At 37.1% G+C, this 23,177-nt stretch overlaps 1 protein-coding gene across 3 annotated transcripts in view; it reads right to left on the bottom strand.

Moving 5' to 3' along the window:
- MINDY2 (MINDY lysine 48 deubiquitinase 2) overlaps positions 1–23,177 on the bottom strand; it is an 82,653-nt gene that overhangs the window by 51,975 nt on the left and 7,501 nt on the right. For all 3 annotated transcript variants that reach the window (XM_030318086.1, XM_030318084.1, XM_030318085.1), the window contains exons 2-3: positions 14,422–14,479; positions 1,345–1,409 (exon numbers count right to left, since the gene is read on the bottom strand). In XM_030318086.1, coding sequence (XP_030173946.1) covers positions 1,345–1,409; positions 14,422–14,479 — 123 coding nt within the window. The remainder of the gene's footprint in view (positions 1–1,344; positions 1,410–14,421; positions 14,480–23,177) is intronic.

Here is a 23,177-nt window from a genome sequence, read left to right on the forward strand (position 1 = left end):
TCTTAAATGCAGGGTATTTTTCATCTAATATGTAGTTCTCACAAGAAATGTATGTGGTTGTTAGATATTGTTTCAGCTTTGAAACAAAACTTTAATTCCAATCATTTTCCAAGAGTCTAGATCACCTTAATGGAAGTGTCTCCTGAGACTGCAAGATGGACTTGAAAAAACAAAATGCTGATACCACTGGCAAACACACGTTAATCAAGATTTTCTCAAGACTGTGCAAGAGAAGTAAAATGAATTTTGAGGATGATATATAACTACAATTGTAATTCCTAATTTCAAGTTTTGAATTAATCAAAATAGCTTCACTGACTTAATAAGAAATTCTATACATTTGATAAATAATATAAATTGAATCTTACCACTTTATACTTATAAAATGTCATTTACCGCTTTTATATATTGGAGGTTAGCATGAAATTTCATTTGAAAAGAGGTTTCTACCACGAAAAATGCTTGGAAACCATTCCTTTAAACTACAAACTCCAAAAGAATTTAAATGACTTAGCATACCAATTTGGCTTTAGCTATAGATTTCCTACCTTACAGGGTGAAGTAATGCAATATGTAGGCTCTTCAATTCTATTAGGACTAGATGATCTCACCATTCAAATTCAAGTTTTGCAATACTGCAATGAATTTTGCTTCCTTTTTGTCAATTTGATACCAGTGAAAGTATGTTAGAAAGGTTGCTTTGAAAGTAAACATAAAGGTTCCAATGATGTCTATTTCTTCCTTGGCTGATCCTTCCTTCCTCTAGAAGAACCTGATTCTTTCTTGCCTTCTATTGTCAAACAGAAGAGGAATACTGAAGAAAATGAAGTTCTGCTTGCTTTCTTCCAGCTCCAATAGTTTTGAGCTTCTCCTATTTTATAAAACAGAATCTCTAAAGAACATGCAAGAAATGTGGACACACTGAAACTACAGAATTGCAGGTTTTGTCCTAATGACACACCAATGACATCATTTACTCAAATTCCTCCCAAATATAACTAAATTATAAAATACAGATAAAATGAGGAAAGATGAATCAAAGACAAATTCACTTGAAAGTGAATTTTTCAAGAAAAATACCAAGTTATCATTCTACATAGGTCTGTAGAATAATATCTATGTTTCATTCCATATGGCATATATGTTCATATAAAACAGATAGCAGCAAAGTAGGCCTATGGGCCAAAACTGGCTGTCAGCTAACAATGGTTTTTACATTTTTAAAGGATTGTAAAAAACAAAAAACAAAAAACAAACAAACAAAAAAACACTGACAGAGACCAATGAATACAACCATAAGTTAAAAATTGCACATCTGAATATAACAAAACTTATGTCTATTACCTGCTCATAGTTTAAACGTTGAATTTCTGAAATTTCTTTTGGCTTTGCATCAAGCATGTAATCTCCTGTAAAAAGAAAATGTGAAGTTGCCTGTTGAAAATATTACTTTTTCATTACAAAGCTAATAGATTTTAATAATAATTGTAGAAATAAGTGACATAAAATTGACCCCCAGTTCTACACAGAGAAAATCAAAGTTAACTATTTGCTATAGTCTCAAATGTTTTTTTCAATGCACATACTATAATACTTTTGAAATTTTTCCTTCCACTTTACAATATATTTGAGCATTTTTCTGTGTCACTATAATAAAGCTCTAAAAGGTTGTGCCAAGTTTCACTGTTATCAACACTATAAACTATTACCTCATTACTTTTTTAAGAATGGGTGTTATCAGTCTTTTAAATGTTTGCCATTCTAAGAAGTACACAAAATATTTTTTGCACTTGAAAAATTGACATATTTTTAAATATGTATTTTTGTTACCGCCTTCTTCCCCTTCCCTGGTTTCACCTTTTTAATATATGTATGACTTTTAGTATATGTGGCACCTTTTAATCTATGTAACACCATTTTAATATATGCATTAATTTTTTTTATATAAAAGTTTAAAGTTTATTTATTTTTTGAGAGAGAGCACATACGTAAACAGAGGGAGTGGCAGAGAGAGAAGAGAGCTGACAGCTCAGAGACTGGAGCCTGCTTCAGATTCTGTGTCTCCCTCTCTTTGCTCCTCCCCTGCTCACACTCAATGTCTCTCTCTCTCTCTAAAAAATAAATAAAACATTGGGGGTCCTGGGTGGCTCAGTCAGTTAAGTGTCTGACTTCAGCTCAGGTCATGATCTCTTGGTCTATAAGTTCAAGCCCCACATCGGGCTCTGTGCTGACAGCTCAGAGCCTGAAGCCTGCTTTGGATTCTGTGTCTCCCTCTCTCTGCCTCTCCCCCACTCACACTCTGTCTCTTTCTCTCAAAAATAAATAAAAACAAAAAAAATAAATAAAAACAAATAAATAAAAATAAAAATAAACAAAACATTAAAAACAATAAATAAATAAATAAATAAATAAATAAATAAATCTTTAGTGGAGTCAGGATGCAGAACATTCTAGAATTCAATATTAAATGATCCTAAATATGCTATCATAGATTAAAAAAAAAAGTAGGTGCTAAGAGTAGAATAATTATTGTGAAAGACTCAGAGACACAACTCCTCTTTTCCTGAGGCCAGGAAAGGTTTCTGCAGAAAAGTAGAATAGCCTAGGTAAGGTAGGCAGCTTCTTAGATGGACTTCAATAATTCCTGTCTCGTAGTATTCACACCTTTGTATAATCCCCTTACCTTGAGTATGGATCTTCTGAAATTAGAATACTCAATATTGTGGTTTTGTCATGATGCTGTCCCACTTGCTCAACTCTGATGAAAGCCAGATGCTGTGTTCTGAATTGCCTTATGGAGAGGCCCGCATGGCATAGAACAAAAGGAGGCCTCTGGCTACAGTTAGTGAGGAACTGAGGACCTCAGTCCAACCACCTGTGACCAACTCAGTCCTACCATCAACAATGTGAGTAATCTTGAAAACAGATCCTCCTGAGTTAGGCCTAAGAATGAGACTACAGCCCCAGCTGACACCTTGACTGTAACCTCATGAGCAACCTTGAGTCAGTCACTCAGCTGTGCATGCCCAGATTCCTGACCAAAAGACACTGTCAATATATATTCATTATTAAACCAGTAAATTTAGGGATGATGTGTTATGCAACAATAGATATATTTTCAGGTAAATTTGTAATAAAAGAATCAGATATTTTTAAAAGGCTGAGTTGGACTTTCTAAGGGAGATTTATTTATCTAAATAAATAATCTCTTAAGAATGCTCTTTTGGGGTGCCTGGGTGGCTCAGTCGGTTAAGTGTCTGACTCTTGGTTTGGCTTAGATCATGATCTCATGGTTTTGTGAGTTTGAGCCCCACATCAGGCTTTGCACTGGCAGCATGGAGCCTGCTTGGGATTCTCTCATCCTTTCTCTGACCCTTGCCCGCTCGTGCTGTCTCTGTCTCTCTCAAATAACTAAATAAACCTAAAAAAAAAAAAAAAAAAAAAAAAAAAAAAAAGAGTGGTGTTTTGGGGCACCCGGCTGACTCAGTCAGTGGAGCATGCAACTCTTGATCTGCTGTTGTGGGTTTGAGCCCCAAACTGGATGTAGAGATTATTTAAAAATAAAATCTTTAAAGAAAAAAAAAAAGTGCTGTTTTGTCTACCTTATCTAACCTTTATATCTAAAATTGGTCAGCAATACTATTTTAATCAAAAAATATTTATTGAGTCTATTTTGAGTATTTAGTAATAGGCTAAAACAAATATTAGGAAATAAATGTTTCTCTTAAAAAACTCATAATGCGGTTGGGCAAAGAACATACAAGAAACAGAATGAGATGACATAAAGTATAATATAATATAACATGTAATAAATGCCTTAGGTACCAACTGATTTTGAAAAGAGATACTGATAAAGCTTATAGCATCTAGAAATAGCCTTTGGAGGGGGTCTTATCTAAACTGGATTTAGAAAAAGGGGCAGAACTTGGCAAGGCAGTTAAAGAAAAAGCATTTTTTTGAGGGAGAATGACAGAAAAGCACATATAAAAAACATCAGGCCATAGGGTGCCTGGCTGGCTCAGTCAGTAGAGTGTGCAACTCTTGATCTTGGGGTTGTGAGTTCAAGCACCACGCTGGGTGTAGATATTACTGAAAAACAAAATCTAAAAAAAAAAAAAAAAAAAAGAAAAAAGAAAAGAGAAAAGAGAAAAGAGGGGCACCTGGATGGCTCAGTCAGTTAAGTGTCTGACTCTTGATTTCGGTTCAGGTCATGATCTTGCAGTTCGTGAGATCGAGCCCTGCATCAGGCTCTGCAGTGACAGTGTGGAGCCTGCTTGGGATTCCCTCTCTCCTTCTCTCTCTGCCCTGCCCCAGCTCTCACCCATGCTCTCTCAAAAGAAATAAACTTTAAGAAAAAGAAAAGAAACATCATGCCATACGGACAGGTTATAACCTGTTTATAACAGTCAGTTGAGTGTCCCACTTCAGCTCAGGACATGATCTCATGGTTCATGGGTTCAACCCTGAGTCAGGTTCTGTGCTGACAGCTCAGAGCCTGGAGCCTGCTTCAGATTCTGTGCCTCTTTGTCTCTGCCCCTCCCCTGTCTTCTGCTGTCTGTCCCTCTCTCAAAAAAATTTTTTTAAAAAGTAAATACATTAAATTTTTAAATTTTAAATTTTTTTTTTCAACGTTTTTTATTTATTTTTGGGACAGAGAGAGACAGAGCATGAACGGGGGAGGGGCAGAGAGAGAGGGAGACACAGAATCGGAAACAGGCTCCAGGCTCCGAGCCATCAGCCCAGAGCCCGACGCGGGGCTCGAACTCACGGACCGCGAGATCGTGACCTGGCTGAAGTCGGACGCGTAACCGACTGCGCCACCCAGGCGCCCCTAAAAAGTAAATACATATGAATTTATGTATAAATACATATGAATAAATGCATATGATTTATGTTATAAAGTGGTGGGAAATATGGCTGGACCAGATTACAGAAAATCATAAATAGGGGTGCCTGGATGGCTCAGACAGTTAAGCATCTGACTTTGTCTCAGGTCATGATCTCACAGTATCTGAGTTTGAGCCCCAGAGTGAGCTCTGTGCTGACAGCACAGAACCCGGCTTCAGATCCTCTGTCCCTTTCTGTCCCTGCCCCTCCCCCGCTCGTGGTGTCTAAATAAATAAACTTAAAAAAACAACCATCGTAAATAGTAAGTTTGGCTGCTTGTGAAAAATCATAAGGGATCTATCTTTCTTTATATTTTAAGAAGTGAAATATGAAATTGGTGCTTTACGAAGATAACATTGGTATGTAGGCTAATTTGGAGGGGAGAGGAAAACAATAGAGTTTGCAATAAATCACATTATGAAGTACCAGTATACAGAGAGAAGAAAGAATTTCAAAAAAAGAACCCAAGACTTTGGGTCTGTTTCCCTCCCCCCGCCCCCAAAAAAAGAACTTTAAGACTTTGTTACTAATGGGACATTCCAGACAAATAGAAATCAAGAAATAAAAACCTGGGGCGCCTGGGTGGCTCAGTCGGTTAAGCGTCTGACTTCGGCTCAGGTCACGATCTCGCGGTATGTGAGTTCGAGCCCCACGTCGGGCTCTGTGCTGACTGCTCAGAGCCTGGAGCCTGTTTCAGATTCTGTGTCTCCCTCTCTCTCTGACCCTCCCCTGTTCAAGCTCTGTCTCTCTCTGTCTCAGAAATAAATAAACGAAAAAAAAAAAAAAAAAAAAAAAAAAAAAAGAAATAAAAACCTGACAGCTACATTAGGCCAAAAACTGGAAGAGAGATTTTGGCAATAGCTTATCTCAAATGAGCACTGGGAACAGAGAAGAGAGGTCAACTCTGGGCAAAATTAAAATACTTCAACAATGACCTCCCTATGTAGTATTTATATGTAAAGATAAAATAAATTATCTTTTTTTTTAATTTTTTTTTTTTTTTCTGAGAGATAGTACATGCAAACCCGAGTGAGTGGGGAGGTACAGTTAGAGAGGGGACAGAGGATTCGAACTATGCTCTGTGCTGACAGCAGCGAGCCTGATGCGGGGCTCAAACCCATGAACTATGAGATCATGACCTGAGCTGAAGTCAGACGCTTAACCAACTGAGCCATGCAGGCACCCAATAAAATATCTTTTAGAAAGTCAGACAGGGGCGCCTGGGTGGCTCAGTCAGTTGAGCATCAGACTTCAGCTTGGGTCATGATCTCACTGTTTGTGAGTTTGAGCCCTGCGTGGGGCTCTATGCTGACACCTCGGAGCTTGGAGCCTGCTTTGGATTCTGTGTCTCCCTCTCTCTCTGTCCTTCCCCCACTCACACTGTCTCTGTCTCTCAAAAAAGGAGTAAATGTTAAAAAAAAAAAAAAGTCAGACAATACCACCATCCCAACAACTGTCTTCCTTACTCATCATCATAGTCTCATCATCATGTGAGCTACTCTGGATAAAGTCATAGTATATATTCCTGCTTGTCTTCTGCTTCTTTACATTATCTTTCTACCCATGTTCTGCCTTCTACCTACACTTCTTCCCGACCTTATTTTATTAAACTTCCTAGCACTTCCTAGGTATCCTGGCTTGTCATGTTCCTTTCTCAACGCCGAAGCCCTCCAACAGGCTGTGTCCATGTTTGGCCCTGCTCTAATACTCTAGTAACAGAAATTTTCAAATTAAAATGTACTCCTCTAACCTTTGCCAATCAAAATTCTCATTCCCTTGTAATCTCTAAGCTGGGTGCTACGAAAGCAATTAATGGTTTATCTTACAATCTTTCTACTAGTGTTTGCTTACTAACTCAAAAGTTTCTCCAGTTCCTCCAGAGAACTGAAGTAATCTCAAGAGGAGAAAATCCAAATAGCTTAGAAAATTAAACAATTTGTTCTGGCAGGGTTGGCCCTGAATGAAGTTTACTTTTGGCAAGGCAGCGTCTTCAGTACCTCTTTTCTTACATCACTCTTGCTTACTTCTCCCCCACCTCTCATTAGGATCATATTACTTTCATGCTGCCCCTAGGACTTCCAAACCACTTTAGGTACCCCAGATGTAGATATTTCTTCGCTTTTCTTTTTTCCCTATTAAAATTCTCTACCCTACATCCTGCTTCCTCATGGCTTTGCTAGCTAACAATTTAATATACAAAGACATCCTAATTATTTTCTAAGAAAAATACCATGTTAACATTTTCATAGTAGAATACACTTATGCAACCACATTCACTGCACTGTTGATACCTCCAAATAACTTGCCCACAGTATGTGCTCAGTCAGTATTTGCTGGACAAGAAAAATAAAAGAAAGAAAAAGACTAGTGGGAATTTCAAATACTGTATCAAAAACACTTTTGAGGGGTGAAGGGGGAGGAGGGACATACTTTTGAGTATATGAGCGTTTCAGCATTCTTTAAATCACCTAAGAGGGTGCCCAGATGGAGACAGCACATCATTTAACCTCTCTGAGCTTTGGTTTCTTCATCTGTAAAATGAAAAAGCACTACAATTTCTGATACTTTTAGTTCCATTCCAATCTTATCCTTTTGTACTATTAGTACCTCCACACTTAATATCTTTTGGCTCTGCTCATGGGTCTCGGCACTACAATTGTATTCTTCATTTATGGGAAATAACAGCAAAAGAGCTCATTTAGTGTCAGAAGGTATGCAGACAAAGGCAAGAAGAGTGGTGGCAATAACCAGCAGGGAGAAGGTAGGTAAATGGCATCAACCTATGACAGTACAGAAAGCAGAGCCAGAATGAAGCTAGAAACTGTAGAGTGGCAGTATAGTCTAGGTTAACACTGACCAAGAGAAATATAATGCAAGCCACAAATATAAGCCCACATATAACTTTAAATTTTCTAGTAACTACATTTAAAAAAAGTAAAAATAGATGAAATTAATTTTAATAATTTATTTAGCCCAGCATATTAAAAATATCATTTCAACAGTATAATAATTGATACTTAATTTTTTTTATTAAGTCTGAAATCCAATGTATATTTTATACTTATAGAACATTTCAATTCACATTGGCAAAATTTTAAGTGCTCAATAGCCACATGTGGCTAGTGGTTACTATACAGGACAGTGCAGGTTTAGGTGATTCTGGTCATGATCTGAGAACAAAGGAAGCAGAGAAGAAAGTGATTAGATATGGAAGAGATGGGTAGGAAATTGGGTTCACAAATATATGTTCTCATTATTTAAATTATATATTTTAAACATTCAAATATCTATTGATATTTGACCATATCTGAGCTACTGCTCCTACTTCCTAATTGGTCTCAAACAGACCATCTTAAAAACTACACTTAACATGTTATTTATCCCACTTAAGAAACTAAAATAGATTAAATGCCCTATTATAGTAAACCCTAACTCCTCTACCTGGCTCCCAAGAGTCTGTAACCCATCTAATCCAATCTCCTTTCCTGTAACTATACAAAATGCAGACTTACCAACTACAGTCAAATTGTACTCATTCGCCACTCCTCCAAATATGTCTTACATATTTTCACGTCTAGCTTGAACTTAAAATATTTCCACCTACCCCTAGCCTTGTAATATTCTTTTTACTTCTTTACAAGGGTTTAGGGTCTAACTATACTTAAAACCTAGTATTCTGTACTCCTCCTTCCTTCTAATACTCCTCATGACTTCACTCTCCTGGCTCTTCTCTTACCTTCCTGGTTACTTCTTCCTTTACTTCTCTATCCTCTACCCCATGCATTTCAGCAGGGGCAATGTTGTCCGGGGGGGTGGGGGGGGGGGTAGCAGGAGGGGGACAAAAACTGATTCCCCGGGGGAGAGGCCAAAAATATCTTAGCTATTATAATAGTTTGTGGCCTTCAAAGGGCATAGTACATGAAGAAATATACAGTGTGTCTGTGGTATTAAAACCTCCTGGAGGGGCGCCTGGGTGGCTCAGTAGGTTATGCGTCAGACTCTTGATTTTTTGGCTCAGATCACAATCTCATGGTTCATGAGACTGAGCTCGGCATCAGGCTCTGTGCTGGACATGGAGCCTGCTTAAGATTCTCTCTCTCCCTTTCCCTCTGCCCCTCCTTTGCTGGTGTGTGCATGTGCTCTCTTCTCTCTCTCAAAAAATAAATAAATAAATAAATTTCCTAGAGTAGATGACTAGGGCAAAAAAGTCTACAAGGCTCCTTAGGGGGCAATAATTAAAAGACTGAGAAACACTGCTCTATCTCATGTCTGTACGCTGGGGAACTTCCGGGAACAATCCTGACCCTCTTCTCTCTTTATGCTGTCTCTAGTAATGATCTCATCAATTTCCACAGATTTTAAATACCATTTTTATTCTGACGATTCCTAAATTCTTATCTTGAATTTCAATGTCCTTTGGAACTCATGGACTCTCCTTAGCAAAATCTTCTAGGTATTTTCTTCTCTTAATGTTTCCTCACCTTCTTGCCTAAATGACATCTGGCTCTGGCTTGATAACACTGCAGCCTTCTCAAGTGATAGTTCTCAGGGCATCTGGATGGCTCAGTTGGTTAAGCATCTGACTCTCGATTTTGGCTCAGTCATGATCTCACAGTTTGCTGTACGGAGACCCTGCATCAGGCTCTGCACTGAAAGCACAGAAGCCTGCCTGGGATTCTCTCTCCCCCTTTCTCTGCCCCTCCCCCATTCACATGCATTCTCTGTTTCTCTCTCAAAATAAATAAACTTAAAAGTGGCAGTTCTTCTCTCTCATACTTCTTTACCAGTGAGCCTGAAGGTGGAGCAAATATCTGTTTGCTCCTTGTCATTCTCTCTCCCACTCCTCCCTAAAACTTCTCAATTTTAAAACTCATGTCATCAAATACTACCCATCATCCATCCACCTGGTTGCAGTCCTCTACCAACTTCAGATTAATCCCTCTCATTCCTAGCTCATTATCTCTCTCCAACACAAATCCTGCCATAATTTTTGGTAATTTCAATATTCATAGAGCTGATCCATCCAATAACTTAGCCTTTCTGTTCCTTGACCTCTTCTTCAACAAAAATCTTATATTCTACCTTACCTCAGAAACTCATTCCCCACGGTCACACAGCTTTGTCATTATCAGGTTCCAAAAATTCTCAGGCTCCATTAGGACCTAAAATCCACTAATTCCACAACTTTTGCCTTCAACATATTTATATCTTTTTTTCCTCTTTATGCAACTTCAATTCTATGGTCCATCATTATACTCTCTCTCTACACACATCTTCAATTCCCTAGACTCTTTCTTCAACAAATTCACTTGGCAAAACTCCAGCTCTGGTTAAATCCTGCTCCCACACTATGTAAGTCTATAGTAATGCAGCTAAATGTGACTGGAGAAATCATACCACCATGTGGTCTGGTTTCACTAACTTCAGGAATCATATCACATCTCCCGTTCACTCTGCTACTCTTCTACAGACAACTATTTTATACCTTCCCTCTCATCTTTAACAACTTCTTCTTCATCCTCACTCACAGCTCATGACCTGGTTCCCTATTTCACTGAGAAAATAAAAGCACTCAAGAGACCTTCTAAAAGCTACCACAACCACATCTACCCACCTACCTGCACCTATTTTTAATACATTCTGTCTCACCTCTTATTGCTACAGATGAACTATCTGTACTATCTAAGTCTAATTCTTCTATTTGTCAAAAGTACTCTTGGGGCACCTGGGTGGCTCAGTCAGTTAAGTGTCTGACTTCAGTTCGAGTCATGATCTCACGGTTTGTGGGTTCAAGCCCTGTGATGGACTTTGTGCTGACAGCTCAGAGCTTGGAGCCTGTTTTCAGATTCTGTGTCTCCCTCTCTCTCTGTCCCTCCTCCATGAGCGCTCTGTATCTCTGTCTCTCAAAAATGAATAAAAACATTAAAAAAACTTTTTTTAAGTTCTTTTCCTTTTCTCCAGTTGTTTTTTTAAACAGCTTTGAGATATAATTTACAGACCATACAATAAACCCATTTAAAGTATACAACTCAATAGGTTGCAAGTATGTTAAAGGAAATCATCATGATCTAATTTTAGAACGTTTTTGTACCCACCTAAAGAAATTCTGTACCCATTAACAGTCAATCCCCATATGCCCTTTTACTCCTCCACCAATCCCAAGCAACCACTAATCTACTGTCTCTATAAATTTGTTTATCGTGGACATTTCATATAAGTAGAATCATGTATGTGGTCTTTCATGACTTGGCTTCTTTGACTTTAGCATAATGTCTTTAAGTTTTGTGTTTTATTTTTTTTTACAAGAGAGAGCATGAACAGGGCAAAGGGAAAGAGATTTTTTTTAATGTTTATTTATTTATTTTTGAGAGAGACAGAGGGAGAGAGTGCATGTGCATGCAGGAGAGGGAGAACACCAAGCAGGCTCCACACTCAGCATGGAGCCTGACACAGGGCTCCATCCCATGATGCTAGGATCACGACCTCAGCTGAAGTCAAAAGTCAGATGCTCAACCAACTGAGCCTCCCAGGCGCCCCCTACGTTTTGTTTATCTACTCATCAGCTGATGGACATTTGAGTTGTATCCATTTTTTTGGTTATTTGAAAAATGCTGTTATGAACATTTTTGTACAGGTTTTTGTATGGGCATATGTTTTTACTTCTTCTGGGTGAAATTTAGGGTCATGTGGTAATTCTATGTTTAACTTTTTAAGGAAGTGACAAATGTATTTATACCTTCGTTTCCTCTTTAAGCAACTTAGATTCTATGACCTGTCATTATAATCTCTCTCTACACACATCTGACAAACTGTTTTCCAAAGTAGCTATGTTATGTTACATTGCTATTGGCTATGTATCAAGGTTTCCAATTTTCTCTTATACTCACCCTGTCTGGTTTCCTCCCATGCACATGTCAAGGTTACCAATGACCTCTATGGCTCAATCAATAGTCAAATTTTAGTCTTCATCCAGCTTGACCTATTAGCAGTATTTGGTTCAGCTAATCTTACTCTTCACTGAAACTTCATTGGGATTCTAGGAAATCAGTCTCCTGTTTTTCTTCTACCTGGCTTGAACATGCCTGTTATTCCTTATTCTACAACCTCTCATCATTGGCATGTTCCACACTCAGTCCATTAACCTTTCCCCTTCTCTTTCTACATTCATTCTTGTGATTTCATGCAGCCTACCATTTATGTATGTTGTCTGTTGCCAAATGTACATTTACAGGCTAGATCTGTACTGCCTAATACATTAGCCAGTAGCAACATATGGCTACATAATTTTAATTAAAATTAAATTTAATGCTTAGGTCCTCAGGCACATATGCTGCAGTTAAGAGCTCAAGAGCCACATGTAGCTAGTAGCTACCAAAACTAGACAGCAGAGATACGGAACATTTCTATCATCACAGAAATTTCTATTGTATAGCACAGATCTAGACCTTTCCTCTGAACTCTAGATTTATGTATGCAACTGCCTTACTGAAATCTCCACTTGGATGTCAATAAACACCCTAAAACCAAAATCCTGTTATTCCTCCCTAAACATGTTCCTTCCATATTTTACCTGTTTCAGCTGATGTTAACTCAATCCTTCCAGTTTTTCAAGCCAAAAACTATGGGGTGAACCACTCTCACTCTACATTCAACTGACCACAGAATCTGACCACATTTTACAAATTTCCACTTCTACTACCTTGTTTAAAGCCACCACCATCTTTTGCCAGTTCTAATAGCATCTATCGTTATAATAGCTTCCTGATATCCCTCCTTCTGTCCTTTCCCTCTTAAATTCTATTTTCACATAACAGCCGGAGAATTCTTGTTGAACTCAAAGTCAGATCACATCAGTCCTCTGCTGAAAATCCTCTAATGGTTTCCAAGCTCACTCACAGCAAACATCAAAAGTTGCTGTATTAGCCTATAGAGCCGTATATGACCTGACCCCAATTACTTTTGGAATGTCATCCCCTTTCCACACTCCTTGGAAGTCATACTGGCTATTCATCAAAGCACCAAGCATATTTCAGCCTTCTCCATGAAATATAATTTAGACATTACAAAGTTTAGGGGTGCCTGGGTGCCTCAGTCAGTTAAGCATCCAACTCATGAGTCATAATCTCATGGTTTGTGAGTTCGAGCCTTGCGTCAGGCTCTGCACAGACAGTGCAGAACCTGCTTGGGATTCTCTCTCTCTCACTCTCTCTCTCTCAAAATAAATAAAATAAAAACTTAAAAGAAATCACAAAGTTTAAGAATCACTAAGCTACACTAAAAGAGGTATAAATAGAAATTCTATTTCCTGGGGCGCCTGGGTGGCGCAGTCGGTTAAGCGTCCGACTTCAGCCAGGTCACGATCTCGCGGTCCGTGAGTTCGAGCCCCGCGTCGGGCTCTGGGCTGATGGCTCAGAGCCTGGAGCCTGTTTCCGATTCTGTGTCTCCCTCTCTCTCTGCCCCTCCCCCGTTCATGCTCTGTCTCTCTCTGTCCCAAAAATAAATAAACGTTGAAAATAAAAAAAAAAAAAAAAAAACTTTAAAAAAAAAAAAGAAATTCTATTTCCAGATATCTGGGTATTCAAAAGTAATCTAACCTTAACTATAAGGTTTCCCTAACCAGTGAATAGGATTAAATTATATTAATTACATAAAGAAAAGGGTCTTCCAAAAGCTGCAATCTCCATTACTTCACTAAGCCTGTATTTCACAAAAAACCAGTTAGCTAGTTGTCAAAATAATCAGCTGACAAATTTTTTTACAAAATTTTCCTTACACGTTTAATTACTAAAAGAACTAAGAATATGGATTAAGATTTCATATTTGTTAACAGTATAAACATATAAATTCTTATTCATTAAATTGTAAAAGACTTCAGTGTGATATACAGCTACCCGCTCTGTAAACAAGTTCTACTGAAAGCAGCTGGTCTGCAAACTGTGTATCACTAGTCTGTTTTGAAATAAGAAACTTGCCTAAGTATGCAACTTAATACACTGCTTCCTTCATCAAGAAAATTTGCTCTGAAACATTTCAGATCAACTAAACAGTGTATTTATGTACATGTTTTACATTTTGGCACAAGCCCCTATCTCACTGTGGCTTGGTAACTAATATTTCATAGACTGGCAAAGGTCCATGAATCACACGTTGGATAGCACTGCTCTAAATTATCTCCTGGATCTTTAAGTCTACTCAATATATTTTTTAACACTTTCGACATGCAATGTCAGAATTTCTGTACCATTTCCCATTCTAAAATTTATTAGGAATTATTATGTATCTTGTTCTTTTCTGGAAGTTACTCAGTCTCATTTATATTACAGAATTTTAATGCTGGTTAGAAAAGCCTTCAGAAAGGTTTAACATGCAAAAACAATAACATACGGGTAGAAATTTTTAATTAAGAGCTTCAAAATTATAATTTTAAAGTAGATTATATAACAGCACTTCAGAAAGATGTAATTTGGTAATATATTAGTTTTAGAAATGTTTATTTTGAAAGAGATATAAAATCATCCACTTTTCAACACTAACCTAAATATTCCATCAGCTGTTCAGCAGTTATGATTTCCATCATCGGTGGAAGTTTCACCTGAAAAACAAAGTATTTTTTCTATAAAATCAAGTGTTTTAGGTGATTAAAGTGTTTCTTCAGTAGGAAACATATGTTTCTACTATATGTATACATTAATAACTCATGTTACCAAAATCTTTATAACTAATCTTTATAAAATATAACACAGTCAATCCTATCACCATAAAATTTCCAGGGTGATATAAGATCTCATAGAGCCATTGAGAAATCTGTTTTCAAAGCCAAGTGCTATGCCTTTCACCACCCACTATGATTGTCACTAGGTTCCTACAAAATGCAGTTAAAGGACAGGAAGAGGCACCAAACATGTGACAGGTCACCCATGGAGCAGTTTTACTGAAGACAGGCTTGAACACAGCTCAATATGCCATTACTTCAGTTTACCTTGGCCATTTTTATTGCTGAATGACTATAATAAATACAGTATTAAGATATTAGTCACATACTGAATAATTTGTACTGTACGATTCCACTTACAAAGTTTAAAAGCAGGCAAAATTAAACTATATTGTTTACAACTGCACACTTGGTGATAAAATTATAAAGAAAAGTAAGGAAATGGATACTATAAAAATCAGAATTATGGTTAGCCCTAAGGTAAGGGAAGGAGTTATAGTTGGAGATGACATATAAGAGCCTTCTGGGATGCTGGCAATGCTGTATTTCTTGACTTGCATGGTAGTTCCAGTGACATTTGCTTTATAATAACTTGTTAAACTGTACATCTCTGTTTTATGTATTCTACATGAGTTATAGTTCACAACAAAAAGGTTAAAAGTAGATATATACATTACAATTATATTTACGTTTCTAAATTCAGCTGCAACACATTTGTGTCAAGGTTTTAACAGAATTGTCAGATGGGTTACAGAGATATTACAACCAATGGATTTACAACCGTAAATATTTTAACGGACTTATTCAAAAGCATACTCTTGTGGTACATTCATGGAATAGGAGAAAAATAAATACAGTAGGATGGAAACTCAAAGCAAGTATCAATGATAGGAGAACAGTAATGTAATTAAACATTCTTCAGGGATTATTTTTTGGGAATTATTTTCTGTTCAACCAAGGAAATCATTTAAATCACCAATTTCTTCAACAATTCCCCCAAGTATTAAAGAAGGTGCTCTTGGTATTTATGTTAGCAAATGTGGTAATAGCATGTCACAATTTTTTCTTTGTTTTAATCAATGAGTAAGTTTTAAAACAGATCCCTGTAAAATAGAACAGTTTGATACCCTATGAGAGCATACATGACAATTGACGCTTATGATTTTTTTCATCCAGGGGATTTATCAGTGATTGAAAACCAAGAGATGCCATGCAGGTTTTAATCATTACTTGATTCTAAATCATTTTTTATTTTCTATGACATGTTTTTCAAAAAACTATAATGACTTTTTTTTTTTTTTTTAGCAGTTTTAGTCTTACAGGATATTGACCAGAAAGTGCAGAGTTCCCAAATACAGGATATTTTTAAATTGAAATTCATTGACAAATTATGGTCCCCTGCCTGTTTGTCTAAATCAAGTTTTATTGGAACAGTCACTCTCATTGTTTATGGATAGTCTTTGGCTGTTTCTGCACAACAATAACAGAGTTGAAACTTTACAAGAGGGATTATAGAGCCCACAAAGCCTCAAATATTTACGTACTATCTAGTCCTTTATAGGAAAAGTTTGCTGATCCCTGCTTTAGATGATTTTAACTGTTACTAGAATATTTTATCAGGCTATTTTGGTACCACTATTGAAGGTCTGATATTTAAACCAGTAGTTTACATTCACTGTGAATGCTTACATTCTGACCAAATGTCAAAACTTGAAAGTCTCATTTACACCTAACAATGTTTCTTACATAAAATAAGACCTATACATTCTTTCACTCCAGACAGGTTCAGTCAGAATATATTCACCAGAAAATTCCACAGACAGAGCTTATTCTCTGCTTTGGTTAATGTAGTAATCCTACTATAAAATTGTCAAAATAAGAATTAACAGAAGTCTTAATTGTGGCATTTCTGTCAAAATATGAAACCAAGGCACTAACAAGTGTATTTATTTGGGAAATACATACTATAATCCTAGATTTCTACAAATATGATTTCAGGGTTTAGCCTTGAAATTTCCAAATAATAACAACTGCCTACCATAACAACTGCCTACCATGTGTTTGCCGCAAACAAGAAAATGACAACCTCTATACTGATTTTAGAAGTGGGACAACAAACATGCAAATATTTTAACTGACTTATTCACAAGCATACTCAGTGAAATATTCATTTCCTGAATCTTAGCCAACAAAATATTCGTGATATTCATTAAAACTAAGAACAAATAAACATAATTGTGAAGGAACGCCTGCCTCTAACACTGTTGAGCCATCAACAGATTTTTTTTCTTTAAACCGCAAAATGATCTTCCTGAAAGCTTGCTTCTCTTTTTGCTTTCCTCCACCACCATCACCTCAAAAACAAGTGGCAGGGGCAGCACCTTGGTGGTTCAGTTGGTTAAGCATCCGATTCTTGATTTCAGATCAGGTCATGATTTCACAGTTTGTGGGATCAGGCCCAGCTTCAGGGTCTGTGCTGATGGCGCAGAGCCTGTTTGAGATTCGCTCTCTGAAAATAAAAAAATACTTAAGGGGTGCCTGGGTGGCTCAGTCAGTTAAGCGTCTGACTTCGGCTCCGGTCATGATCTCACAGTTCATGTGTTAGAGCCCCGGATTGGGCTCTGCGTGGACAGCATGGAGCCTGGTACCTTCTTAGGATTCTGTGTCTCCCTATCTCTCTGCTCCTCCTCCTCCACGCTCTGTCTCTCTCTCTGTCTGTCTCTCTCTCTCACTCAAAACTAAACATAAAAAAATTTAAAAAGAAAAAGAAAAAAATACTTTAAAAAATGCTAAAGGTTTTGTTAATGATCCTAAGACTTTCACTCCTTTGTCTCTTTAGATTTTACTGAAGAAGAAACAGGTTGGGGAACAGCTAGCTAAGAATACAGAATATAATAACTGTGGTGTTTTGTCCAAATCTCTAAATTTTAAATTTTACAATGAAAAAACGAATTCAAACGAAGTAAGACCTAGATTCTCAGGTGGTCTTTTAGTAATAATCTATAACATATTTTTTTAAAGATTTTATTTTGAAGTAATCTCTATGCCCAACATGGGGCTCAAACTCATAACCCTGAGATCAAGGGTCAGTCACACGCTCTACTGACTGAGCCAGCCAGGCACCCCATAACATATTGTTTTTAAGTAAATGAATACTTTCATGTATATAAGGGTAGTTGGAAGGTACTCCCAAATAGTTTATTCTTCCTAAAATATGAGCAAAGCTTCTCAGCATATAGTAACATATAGCTCCAAATTAAGAGTTCAAACAGAGTCTAGGAAAATAAATGATGTCCTACCCTATAAGATTTTATTGGATTAAATGGATTTCCTGAGCAAATTAATAACATAAGCAGAGAAAGAATACTGAACAAAAGGAAATAGCTACTCCAACTCCAATTATTCAACTATACAGTAAAACCTCATTAATTCAGCCCAATTATTGCCTGAGTGGCTTAGTCGGTTAAGTGTCCAACTTTGGCTCAGGTCATGATCTTGAGGTTCGTGAGTTCGAGCTCCACTTTGGGGTCTATGTTAACAGCTCAGAACTTGGAGCCTCCCCTTCTTGTGCTCTGTCTCTCTGTCTCTCAAAAGTATATAAACATTAAAAAAAATTTTTTTTAATTTTTTAAATGTTTATTTTTGGAGAGACAGACAGACAGACAGAGTGTGATCAGGGGAAGGGGCAGAGAGACAGGGAGACACAGAATCCGAAGCAGGTTCCAGGCTCTGAGCTGTCAGCACAGAGCCCGACGTGGGGCTCAAAACCATGAACCATGAGATCATGACCTGAACCGAAGTCAGACACTCAACCAACTGAGCCACCCAAGCACCGCAACATTAAAATTTTTTTTTAAATAAGCATTAAAAATTTAATTCAGCCCAATTATTCTGTAATTCTTAGTCATTTAAAGAGTGAAGTATATTTGACCAACTAATCTTTGACAAAGCAAGAAAGAATATCCAATGGAATAAAGACAGTCTTTTCAGCAAGTGATGCTGGGAAAACTGGACAGCAACATGCAGAAGAATAAACCTGGACCATTTTCTGACACCATACACAAAAATAAACTCAAAATGGATGAAAGACCTCAATGTAAGACAGGAAGCCATCAAAATCCTCGAGGAGAAAGCAGGCAAAAACCTCTTTGATCTTACCCACAGCAGCTTCTTACTTAACACGTCTCCAAAGGCAAGGGAAACAAAAGGGAAAATGAACTACTGGGACCTCATCAAAATAAAAAGCTTCTGCACAGCGAAGGAAACAATCAGCAAAACTAAAAGGCAACTTACGGAATGGGAGAAGATATCTGCAAATGATATTATCAGATAAAGGGTTAGTGTCCAAAATCTATAAAGAACTTATCAAACTCAACACCCAAAAAACAAATAATCCAGTGAAGAAATGGGCAAAAGACATGAATAGACATTTCTCCAAGGAAGACACCAGATGGCCAACTGACACATGAAAAAATGTTCAACATCACTCATCATCAGGAAAATACAAATCAAAACCACAAAAGATACCACCTCACACCTGTCAGAATGGCTAACATTAACAACTCAGGCAACAACAGATGTTGGTGAGGATGCGGAGAAAGAGGATCTCTTTCTCATTGTTGGTGGCAATGCAAGCTGGTGCAGCCACTCTGGAAAACAGTATGGAGGTTCCTCAAAAAACTAAAAATATAACTACCCTACGACCCAGCAATTGCACTACAAGGTATTTATCCACAGGAAACAGGTGTGCTGTTACAAAGGGACACATGCACCCCCATGTTTATAGCAGCCCTATCAACAACAGCCAAAGTATGTAAAGACCCCAAATGTCCATCAATGGACGAATGGATAAAGACAATGTGGTATGTGTATATATATACATATATATACATATATATATACACACATACACATACATACATACACAATGGAGTATTACTCGGCAATCAAAAAGAATGAAATCTTGCCATTTGCAACTACATGGATAGAACTGGAGGGTATTATGCTAAGTGAAATCAGTCAGAGAAAGACAAAAATCATATGACTTCACTCATATGAGGACTTTAAGAGACAAAACATGAACATAAGGGAAGGGAAACAAAAATAATATAAAAACGGGGGGGGGACAAAACATAAGAGACTCAAATATAGAGAACAAACTGACGGTTGCTGGAGGAGTTGTGGGAGGGGGGATGGGCTAAATGGGTAAGGGGCATTAAGGAATCCACTCCTGAAATCATTGTTTCACTATATGCTAATTAATTTGGGTGTAAATTTTAAAAAATAAAAAATAAAATAAAAAAAGAGTGAAGTATATTTGAGAACAGACTCAAGTAAGATCAAAAAACTTAAAAAAATTTTTTAACTAAAATTAAAAAAATAAAAACAAATCTTCCATGTAAAGTGTTAATAAAATCTTAAACAAGAATGTAAAACATCCCAAAAGTGATATGCCGAGATTTTGACACCTATGACTTTGGTATTCTGTGGGGGGCAGAGAAATGCAGGAGACCCAATAATAACTAAGAAATAAGCAGTTTATACAGGTGATGGTAAGCACAAAAATGACCAAATAATATAAATTTTTAAATATTTAATTAGAATACCAATAAATAGGAAATACACAGTTTGATTTATAACACCTTCACAAATTGAGGAGTTACTTGAGAAGATAAAAAGTTGAGTATTTGCCAATTTCTGCTCTTTAGGAAAGTCAGAAAAAAATTTAAGATATTCAACTTCTACTAATTGTCATATAATATGCATGTTACCCTTAATCCACAACAATCCTATGAAGCAGATTTCATTACCTTCGTTCTAAGAATAAACTAATGGGCTGAAAAGTTAATTTGTCCAAAGCAGCAAAGCTGTGATGTGAATTGAGATCTGACTCCAAAAACAATTACCCTTTCCATTATACCAACATTTACAGACTTAATAGCAAAACACTTTGTTTAAGCGAAATCTTAAGTAAAACATCATCCAAAATATATCTTAAATGAAAAGTTGACAGAACTTGGTGTACAATGAAAAGTGGACAAAGGGGAAACAATAACTGAGGTTGACTCTAAGACTCAGGGGACTGGAAAAATTAAGATCCCTATAATCAGTAAAAATAAGAAATTTGGTACGGGTAGATAAGTTTATAGAAGGAAATGATATCTGCTTCAGAATTGTGAGGTTTAGTTTAACATTCAAATAGAAAGTTGAGTTGGAACTCAGGAAACAACCATTTTTAATTTGTACATGAATTATTTGATTTTTGTGCTGCAGTCCATTTTTGCATTACGTATGGTAAAACGGACCAACAATACAATTCCTTCTTAGTTCAAATTTCATTTATTAAAATAAATACTTTTAAGTAACCTCTACACTGAACATGGGGGGCTCAAACTCACAACCCCAAGATCAAGAGTTGCATGCTCTATGTAATTGAGTCAGCCAGGTGCACCTACTAATTTTGAATATACAGTAAATCATACAGCACTCATGATTTTTTAGATGAAATTGTAAAGAAATTATTTTTAAAAATATTAGAAATACTAATGGGAATCAAAAGGAAGAAATGTAGCTTCTGTCAAAATAAAGACTAAAAAAGTTAAGAATCCTTTCAATATACCTTTAATTCTGGCTCCAGCAAATAAACGTACATATTATAAACTATTATAGAGGGGCACCTGGGTGGCTCAATCGGTTGAGCGTCCGACTTCGGCTCATGATCTCATGGTTTGTGATTTTGAGCCCCACATTGGGCTCTGTGCTGACAGCTCAAAGCCTGGAGCCTGTGTCGAATTCTGTGTCTTCCCCTCTCTCTGCCCCTCCCATGCTCATGCTCTGTCTCTGTCTGTTTCTCAACAATAAATAAACGTTAAAAAAAAAAAATTGTTAAAAAATTGAACGTTAAAAAAAAAAGGATATCATATATCATCTTCTTATTCTAATTTCTTATATGTATCATTAATTTATTATTTATCATTTATTACCAATTAAGAATGGTTCATTTATAATAATTATTATACTTAAAAATACTAAAATTCAGGCTTTATAGTAAATCTATTTATCATCAGTATTTCCTCTCAGGAAAAATTTATGAGACAACCTTCAACTTAGAAAAGCCAATTTCAGGGGTAGCTCAGTCAGTTAAGTGTCCAACTCTTGGTTTTGGCTCAGGTCATGATCTCATGGTTTCTAGGTTCAAGCCCTGCATCAGGCTCTGTGCTTACAGCATGGAGCCTGCTTGGGATTTTCTCTCTCCCTCTTTCTCTGCCCTTCCCCTGCTTGCTCTCTCTCTGAAAAATAAGTAAATTAAAAAAAAAGAAGAAAAACAATTTGAAACATGTTTGCCATCAATTTCTATCACAATAAAACCCCATCCTCAGAGTAACACCAAGGCCTATTTAAAACTATTTAAAACCATCAGAAACTGCAGATACATTCATACATATTAGATTTTCAAAAGTATCCTATTTTATATGCAATCAAAGAGTTTCAGAGCAATGAAGAATGGTACAGTGGATATCTATTTAAGAAGCTCACAAAGCCTGGGGCGCCTGGGTGGTTCAGTCGGTTTAGCATCTGATTTTGGCTCAGGTCCTGATCTCATGGTTGGTGGGTTTGAGCCCTGCATCAGGCTCGGCACTATCAGTGCCGAGCCTGCCTGGGATTCTCTGTCCCTCTCTCTCTGCCCCTCCCTGCACACGCTTGCACACACTCTCTGTCTCTCTCAAAATAAACAGACTTTAAAAAGCCTAGTTGCTGAAAAATCTACCCAGAGAATAAGTGACAATGAAAGTTTGCATTAGTTGCTTGAAAAATAGATGGGAATAGCTACTGAAGTAGTCCAGATAAGATGAAGGTGGCCTGAACTAGGGTAGTTGTAGTAGAGATAGAAGTTACTAATTAATGAAAATATCAAAGAATGCATTTCATAAACTTTGAAGGGAAAAACAAGCTCATTCACCACAGAAGCTAAGAAAGTCTCTGACACTGGAAGTGCCAGATAATTCAGAGGACAGGGGGTGAAGCAGAGGGGGCTAAAAATGGAAGGAGTCTGTATAAAGAGCAACTGGTACCAGATCCCCAGGATCTGTTCTAAGGAATCATGAAGGCTATTTCTGCTCCTCTGACTTTATCACTGGTTCTTCCAGACTGATTTGTCCCAGACTTATTGTCCACTATTTAACTTCCAAACCACATATCCCAAGTAACATCTCAAGTTCTGAAGTAGGTGATAATCTTAGCTTGGGCAAGTTATTTAAAATTTATGTACCTCAGTTTTGCATATATGTAAAATAGGAACACTACCTAAGGATTTCATGATATAATTGAAAAAATTAAGAGGAAATGCATATAATTCATGTAAAATATTTAGCAGTGTATCTGGACATAAAAATAACCAAGTACTGGGGTGGGGTGCCTGGGTGGCCCAGTTGAGCACCCAACTCTTGATTCCAGCTCAGGTCATGATCTCACAGTAGTGAGACTGAGCTCCAGGTCTGGCTCTGCTCTGTCAGCATGGAGCCTCCTTTGGATTTTCTCTCTCCCCTCCTCTCTGCCCCTCCCCCTCTCTCACGTGCAT

The sequence above is a fragment of the Lynx canadensis genome, chromosome B3 (assembly GCF_007474595.2).
Source record: "Lynx canadensis isolate LIC74 chromosome B3, mLynCan4.pri.v2, whole genome shotgun sequence".
Taxonomy (NCBI): Eukaryota; Metazoa; Chordata; class Mammalia; order Carnivora; family Felidae; genus Lynx; species Lynx canadensis.